Here is a 9,193-nt window from a genome sequence, read left to right on the forward strand (position 1 = left end):
ACCGATTTACTTCGATTATCCAACTTGCTGACATGAATAGCTGGTACTTTCATGTAAGCGATGCACCTAAACACTTTGTTGTGACTCATGTTTTATTTGTGCCCGCTCCAGGCTTCATATGGAGTCTTTCCCTTCAATGCCTTAGTTGTTAGACGATTCAGAATGTGCACAGCATGACGCGGTATCTTTTGATGCGATTTTTGATACAAGTAAGTAAGAAAAGTGTACATCTTATAGAATAACTAGTAAATTTTTCTATAGTATTTAGTGATTCTGTTAGTAATTATTATTGATTTTCATGATATAGGTACAATATGATATTTGCCCCTTTCACTGGTATAGATAAACACGACAAGTGTGTTACTTTTGTTGCTTTCCTTTTATCACATGAGAATATTGAGGATTATACTTGGGCTTTTGATCACTTTATCAAAGCTATGGGAAGAAATCCAGTTTTTATTCTTACTGACCAGTGTCCTGCTATGAAGGACGATGTACATAATTCATTTTCTGACAAAAATGGTTTAATTGCTAGTAAGCATCGTCTATGCATGTGGCACATTATGCAAAAATTCTCTATCAAGGTATTGTTCATATAAAAATTATTTTTTTTATTAATCTTTGATACATTATTTCATAGTTAGATACTAAATTTTAATTACTGTATTAATATTATACTGGAGCAACTTTTAAATGATATTTTACAAGCAATCATTAATGCTCTCAAAGAAATGTCACCTTAAAATGGCCATCTTATATTACTGATAATATGTTTCTTGTGAAAAAATTACAGCTTGGGAATTGTTTATTTAAAGAGACGGATTTTATGGAGAAAATGAAGACTTACATATGGTCTTCAATTTTAGAGACTGATGAGTTTGAGAGAGGCTCGACGAAAGTTTTAAAGGAGTTCAAATTAGACGATCATAAGTGGCGTTCAGACATGTATTTAATTAGATCTTCTTGGATTCCATCATTTTTTAGAGACGAGCCTATGTTTGGTCTAACGAGGATAACATCAAGATCAGAGAGTGAGAATTTCTTTTTTGGGCAGTTTCATAGGCAAAGAGATACTCTATGTGAATTTTGGTTGCGTTTCCAAAGCGCAATGGAACATCAAAGGAATGAAACTGAAAGGTTGGATCATGAGTCAAAAACTTGCATTCCGGAGACATTATCAACATGGTTTATTGAAGATAATGCAGCAACTTTGTTCACTCGTGCAATATTTTATATAGTTCAGGAAAAAATAATTTCTTCTTGTTTGGATATGCAAATAAAGCGAATGAGTGCGGAGATAAATGGGGTTACGCACATGGAAATCGGTGATGTCAAAGTTAAAGATAAACTAGTTAAGGTGATATTTTTTACTGGTTTTAAAAAGGTTGATGTTTTATAAATGATAGTAAGTGCTTATATGTTTAATGGTAGTAAGTTGATTTAATATTGCTTGGTTTTATCTGTTTGTAAATATCTTTTAGTTGCCCTAAATATTCTTGTATTCTATTAAAATTATTTAAATATATTTTAGTTGAAGGATTTAATTAGTTTTCTTTTAAGATTTATAATTATTTTAATGAGTTCTTAATTTATTTTTTAACTTTTATATTAGAATTTTTTGATGCAGATGTCTGTTAGTAAGGATCATATTGTTTGTTCATGTAAAAAAATTATAATGTATGTAATAGTTTGTAGACATGCTTTTTGTGGTTTGAAACAATTAGGAGTTACGAAGTTTCCTATGAGCCTAGCTCTAAATCGTTGGATGAAAATTGATAATTCAGGGACTATGTTCAATTCAGTTTCAGTAACAAATGATTATATAAAGATGCAACAAGCCTTTCTGAAATTGAGAAATATCTGGTATGATTTTCTTCAAGCTGTTAGCAAGACTGGAATGGTGTTTGAGAAGCTCGATTTTGTGCATCAAACTATTAAACAGTTGAATACTGATTTGGATTTTCAAGGTCGTTGTGATGTATTTACTAAGAGAGATCACATTGCTGCTATGGTTGAGGAACAACCTAGCGAAGAAATTTCTATACTCGGGCCAAATGTGTACAAGAACAAAGGAAACTACTTCAAAAGACTGATTGGCGCGAGAGAGAAAGCTCTGAATAAATCCAAAAAAACAAGTCGGCAATGTTCGCTTTGTAAGGCATATACTCATGATCAGAGGAGATGTGTTAAGAGGAATAAAGTTGTGGTAGAGTAAATTATTGAACTATATTAGTTAGATTACTCTCATATGATAAATTTAGTTTACAAGGTAGTACCATTAGTTTAAATTTGTTGATACAATTTTAAACTAGTCATGTCTCATAATTTTCTCTTTTATTGTTTTTGGTTTGTTACTGGAAATCAGTATATTCAATTGTTTTTATCATTGATGGAAAATCTGATTGGATTTTAACAATTATTTTGGAAATCAGTTGTGAATGTGATATTTATACGAGAGAAAGAGACTGATATAGGGGGAGAGAGAGAGATAGAGAGAGATTGGAACAATTTAACCTCAATATCAAAATACTGTTAAAAAAGCTCTAACTGTATATGATTGTCAAATGATTATTACTGATTTGTATGATATATTATACTGATTAAGACAATAGACAATACTGGTTTGTTGTTTATGTATTAGTGATTGAGAACAAATATATTGATTGGTCTTACATATTTATACTAACAAGCATAAATATAAAAGAATAAATACATAATAGACAAAAAAAATAAAAACCGATGCACTATTTCAGTTTTAATATGGATTCATTTAATCATGAACGATAAAAATAATCATAAAATTACTAATTTATTGTATTGCAATATAATTTCATGCTTGATTAAAATCAAAATCTTGTTAAAAAAGTTGTAACTGTATTTAATTGTCATATATTTGTTTTTTTACAATTTGTAACATATATTATAGTGATTAAATCAATAGACAATACTAATTTGTTGTTATGTATTAGTGATTGACCACTTTATACTAATTGGTATTACATATTTATACTAACAAGTCTAAATATAAAAGACTAAGTACATAATTCCCGTAGCAATAGACAAAAAACAAAATAATCGAAACATTAATTTCAGTTTTAAAATGGATTCATTTGGATCCTGAACAATAATAATGTCAATCATAATCTAAAAATCAACATTTTTTGGGTGTTATGACACACATCCCAAAAATTACTTAAGTCATTATACAATTACTAATTCAATGTACTCAAATATAATTTCAAGCTTGATGAAATTTCTGAGTGAGGATAGAATCAAATGTAACCATCTTTTTTTACTTGGACCAGCATTGTAAAATTTATTATTAGCCACCTTCATCATTGTCTTCTCAGCATCATCTTTGAACAATTTCTCTACTTCTGATATCATTGCACAGCTCTTTTCATTAATGTGAGATATCAGTATACGAGTGTTGTATTTTTTTCGAAACTTTACCATTTGTGAGAACTGACCACACTGCATAAAAAATAAAAATAATATACACAAGTTAAAAATAAAAAACTAATGTAAACAAATATTATTTATATATTTATCAAAAAAACAATACCAAAACAAATATACTAATTAAACTAACATATTAAAATAGTAGTGTTTGATTTTTCTTACCCATTCGGTCTTCAAATTATTTTTCACATAAATACGGATTTTAGACTCATATTGGAAACACAGATTTTCAAAACATACATTATTACTAGTTAGATCAGTGATTGAATACAGATTAATATCTATTCCAACAAAACACAACATCAATTAGGAAGAGTATTAATCAGTAAGAGCATAATAATTTAGTAACACAAATTATCAAAACATACTCTTTTAGTAGTTAGATCAGTGATTAAATACTGATTATTATCTTTTCAACAACATAATAACAACATCAATCAATATTTTCATGACAAGAATTAATTAAAACCCACACAAATCACAGAAAAATAGCATGCATGTATGAATACAACTTTATATCAACCAATATAACACATATGAACTAATAATCTTCTAATGCAAGTGATAATCGATTGATGTTTAACGTTGATAAATATTTCCTGATTTTTTGAATAACAAGCTTTAGATCTACAAATTTCGAGCAATTTGTTTTATATTTGAACAACTTCCTTCAAATTCGTACTGCTAATCTCTATATAAAATAATGAATGTGAATTTTTTGTTTGATTTTAGGCTGTTTGTAGCAATTAAATTGATAATAAATGACTTTTAAGTCTGTAACTGTTTTATATGTATCGTGTGTGTATATGCGCCAAATATAATTTTGAATAATGGGTAAGTGCTTTTTATTTTGGGCTTATCTGGATGGTCATATTTTTGGGCCAAGTTTGGGTTGGGCTGAGGTTTTTAGTTTTATTTTAATTTGGTTTGTAGTTGAGTTGGACTCTATATATATTTAAAATTTCAACATGATTTAAAATTGAATATATTCAGTAAAATGATTCAGAGGGCCCATAGGCCCTATACTTTTCATATATCCAAATACTTAAAATGTGGGCCTGAAACTTGTAATGGATAACCCTAAAATTTTTTACCATCTCCCTCTATATATTCTTTTAGATTTCTAAGCTATCAAGCCCATTAGCTATTGAGTATAGACTATCAAACTTTTGCTTTTCCTAGTCTATTAACATTTTATTAAGTATCAAAGGTACACATTTTACTTTAATTTTACTTTATTTTATTAAAATCATTCATAGAATAGAGGATGACTACAACTAGTTTTGTGTATGAATTCATTTCATCTTTTGTATCATTTTGCTCACAACTTTTACATCTAAACTAAACTTTTGTTTTTTCTTAAATCAGTATCATTATTAAGTACAGTCATTTACCCCAAATCTTTTAAATCTGCTTTTTAGCTATAACTTTTTGAACTTTAAAAATGTTAGGGGAGATATTAAGAAATTGATCCTCTAACCCATTTTATTTTATGTTTCTATTATTTTCAAAATTGGTGATCTAGTTAGGTGTACTTATTTTTAGCATTTGTAGGAGATATGTTATTTGTGAAGATGATTTTACTTTTTATTTCATTATTTGAGTTAAAATTTATTATTTTGTCTTTTTTTAAATAGTATTTTAACTTATCCTTTTTTCTTTTACTCCTAAATTTACTTTAAACATAATTAGTTAATTTTCTTTATATCAAATGAAAAAATAAATTAGGCTTGATTTTGAGTTAAAATTTATTATTTTATCTTTTGTCAAATATATTACAACTTATCTTTTTTTCCCATTCTACTCTTAAATGTATTGTAAACTTAATTGCCTAATTATATATATATATATATATATATATATCTAATGAAAGAAAAATTAAGCTTGATTTGATTTCAGAGAGGAAGATGTGAGTTAGGGATGCTGCACGGATGCACTGTGTGGACGTTGAGGGGAATAAAGTAAAGGTAAAATGTGATGAAACTGGATGGATATATCAAAACATGCACACACAGAGGGTAACACCTATAAAACTGGAAAAACAAAGTTTATTTTTCTAAGGCCTGAAGGTTCTGCTTTGCACTTACAATATAAATAGTTACCAGAGATTTGAGGACTCCTATCTTAAAACAACTGCAACTACTTCCTACATTTGCTCGACTAACTCCACGATCCTAAAATATCTGAGGGATAACACTACGACTAATTCCTAGCTGTTTACATGGGTTGACAGCTTCTTTATTCAAATACAAAACATAAATCAAATTTAAATTATTTCCAACAAGCACCCCCTTAATTCAAATTTGGGTTTTGAGATTCCTGATGCCAAGTAGCGAACGCATCCTTTCAAATTTCACAGTGGCTATACCTTTTGTCAGCACATCAGCTCGTTGACTACCTATTCCAATATGTTTGATCACGATCTCACCTCTGTCAACACACTCACGGATGAAGTGATATCGGATATCAATATGTTTACTGCGTCCGTGAAACACTGGATTTTTAGCGAGGTCTATTGCAGACTTGTTATCTATGTAGAGTATCACTGGACCAATGTTAGCATCAGTAAGTCTCCCAAGTAAATTTCTCAGCCATATACCTTGGCAAGCAGCCGCAGTAGATGCCATAAACTCGGCTTCACGGGAGGATAGCGCCACACAACACTATTTTTGAGATACCCACGTTATTAGACTATCATTGAGATAAAATGCCATCCCTCCCGTACTTTTCCGATCATCGAGTTGCCCAGCCAGATCACTATCAAAATACCCCGTCAGCATGTTATTGCTGCTCCCGCTTGAATATACCAATCCATAACTTAGCGTCCTTTCAAGTACCTTAGAATTCGTTTTACAGCTTGGAGATGCATCTCGGTGGGCCGTTCCATGTAACGGCTGACTATACCAATAGAAAAAACGATATCCGGTCTAGTGTGAACCAGATATCTCAAGCCATCTACGATGCTCTTGAACATGGTTGGATCCACGGGTGTTCCAGTTTCATCTTTATTGAGTTGACTCGCTGGTTCTATAGGGTATTTAGTGGGTGTACACTCTATCATACCACTCTTTTCCAACACCTTTCTAGCATAAGATGTCTGCTTGAGCTCTATATACTCATTAGTTTGCACCACCTCTATCCCCAGGTAATGAGATAGTTTCCCCAGATCACTCATGTCAAACTTCTCACTCATTTGTTCCTTAAACCGCTGAATCATGGAAACACTTGTCCTTGTTATCAATAAATCATCAACATACACTCGAATAATCAATCTCTCACCCTTCTCCTGTTTAGTGTATACAGCATGTTCATAAGGGCATTTTATGAAACCCAAACTCTCTAAACACTTATTTAACTTTGCATACCAAGCCTGTGGCGCTTGTCTAAGTCCATAGAGTGCCTTCACCAGCTTATAAACCAAGTGTTCCTTGCCTTTTTTCACAAAACCTTCAGGTTGTTGTACGTACACATCCTCTTGTAAATCTCCATTCAAAAAGGCTGACTTAACATCAAGATGATGTACTTCCCATCTATTTTTCGCAGCCAATGCCAAGAGTAATCTCACTATTTCCAAACGAGTAACAGGTGCAAACACTTCCTCAAAAGCCACCCCTTGTTTTTGTACGTATCCTTTCGCAACAAGCCTCGCCTTATGTTTCACAACCTCACCATCAATATTCTTCTTTAGCTTGTACACCCATTTTAAACCGATCGGTTTATGCCCAGGTGGTAGTGCCACAAGTTTCCAAGTATTATTTCTTTCTATTGCCTCGATCTCACTCTTCATGGCTTCCTCCCAAGGTTTTTCTTGTATAGATTGTTTGTACGTGACTGGTTCTTCAGTACCCATAAATAATAACTCATCCTCCTCGAGTTCAATTTCCTCCGTATTAGTATATATGTCGTTTAAAAGCCTATACTACTTAGGTGTGTTGCTGTTGTCAGAACTTTCGGTACCACCTTGACTTGACTCCAACAATTGCGTGCGAGTCTCTGGTTCACTGTCACTTGATTGTGGCGTCTGTACAGGAGTATCAGATTTAGAAACGGCTTCTTCATCTGTTTCTGTTGAAAACGGATGCCCAATAATGGTGAACTGAGCTTGACTCTTGGTGACTGCACCATCAATATCACTCCAGACCCATGATTTTCCCTCATTGAAGACCACATTTATACTAATATGAACTCTGTTCTCTTCTGGATCGTATAACCTGTGGACATTCGTCCCTGGCTCTCTCCCGAGGTACACCACCATCCTTGAGCGATCATCTAACTTTTTGGTATAAACTCCAGGTATTTTCATATAGGCACAGCAACCAAAAGTCCTGATATGACCAACATCAGGCTTTTTACCTGACCACGCTTCATATGGAGTATTGGAAGAGAGACTTCGTATGGGTAATCTGTTGAGCACTTACACGGAGTGTCGTACGGCTTCACCCCATAAATCTGATGGGACTTGTATTTCTTTGAGATAACTTCTAGCCATGGATACCACTGTTCTATTTCGTCGCTCTACAACTCCATTTTCCTGCGTAGTGTAAGGAGCTATGTATTATCTCACAATCCCATTATCCTCACAAAATTTTGCAAATGGTTGAAAACAGAACTCCCCCCCCTCGATATGTACGTAGTGTCTTAGTATTTTCACCAGATTCATTTTCCACAAGCTTCTTAAATTTCTTAAACTCATCTATTGCTTCATCCTTAGTGGACAGAAAAAAGACCCACATTTTACGACTAAAATCATCAACCAAAAGCAATAAATACCTCTTTCCAGCTGGTGTACATGGAGTGATTGGTCCGCAAATGTCCCCATGGATTAGCTTCAGCACCTTGTCTAACTTGTAACTTGATTGAGTCGGAAACGGAGCCCTAGTTTGTTTTGCCATCAAACAGCCTCTACACACAGTTCTGGGAAGTACCAACTTTGGCAAACCCTTTACCATCTCTTTTTGTTCATGAGACTTATTGCATCAAAGTTTACGTGGCCCAGATGAGTGTGCCAAAGCCATGAATCTATTTCAGCTTTTGTGAGCAGGCAGACTTCTGAATTTTCTCTGAGCATAATCTTGTATAAACGGTTGGCTGTCCTTTGTACCTTCATCAACAGCTTCCCACCATTGTCATATATCCACAGAAAATCATCTTGCAATACCACCTTATTTCCATCTTCTAACATTTACCCAAGACTAAGAATGTTGTTACAAAGATTTGGAATGTAAAACACATCCTTAAACACTCTTGTTTCCCTCTTTTTGCACTTAAATATGGTTGAACCTTTCTCTTTAATGCATACCGTTGATCCATCTCCAAACTTTACTTCTCCTGTCACAATTTCATCCAAAGTGAAATTTTTTGATATGTCTCCAGTCATGTGATAACTTGCGCCATTGTCTAGATACCATACTTGCACTACACCATAGATAGCCTACAGCAACATCCAAAAAATGTTACAAAAGGCCAAAAAAATGTTACCATAGCCACCCAAAAGACCTAAGGTAACATAAAATTTAAGTTGCTTTTTTTTGAGTTACCTTTGGCCCCTAAGGTAACATTTCATTTGCCCTGGTGCAACATGGACTTTTGTGTTACAATAGACGTCAAAGGTAACATCAATGTATGTCTATAGTATCACACTATGTATGTTACCTTTGTACTTGGAATTTGCAAAAAAATAGATGGGGCCCACTTGTGGGGCCCATATTAGGGCCTACTTGTGGGGCAGGTG

General features: G+C 33.0%; 1 protein-coding gene across 1 annotated transcript; it reads left to right on the forward strand.

The window, feature by feature from the left end:
• Positions 1-173: 173 nt before the first annotated feature.
• LOC141704468 (protein FAR1-RELATED SEQUENCE 5-like) lies at positions 174-2,215 on the forward strand. Its single transcript, XM_074507716.1, has 4 exons — positions 174-181; positions 308-584; positions 794-1,357; positions 1,628-2,215. The coding sequence occupies exons 1-4, from the start codon at positions 174-176 to the stop codon at positions 2,213-2,215; spliced, it is 1,437 nt and encodes a 478-aa protein (XP_074363817.1).
• Positions 2,216-9,193: the final 6,978 nt, after the last annotated feature.

This window comes from Apium graveolens, unplaced genomic scaffold (genome assembly GCF_009905375.1).
Source record: "Apium graveolens cultivar Ventura unplaced genomic scaffold, ASM990537v1 ctg7881, whole genome shotgun sequence".
Lineage (NCBI taxonomy): Eukaryota > Viridiplantae > Streptophyta > Magnoliopsida > Apiales > Apiaceae > Apium > Apium graveolens.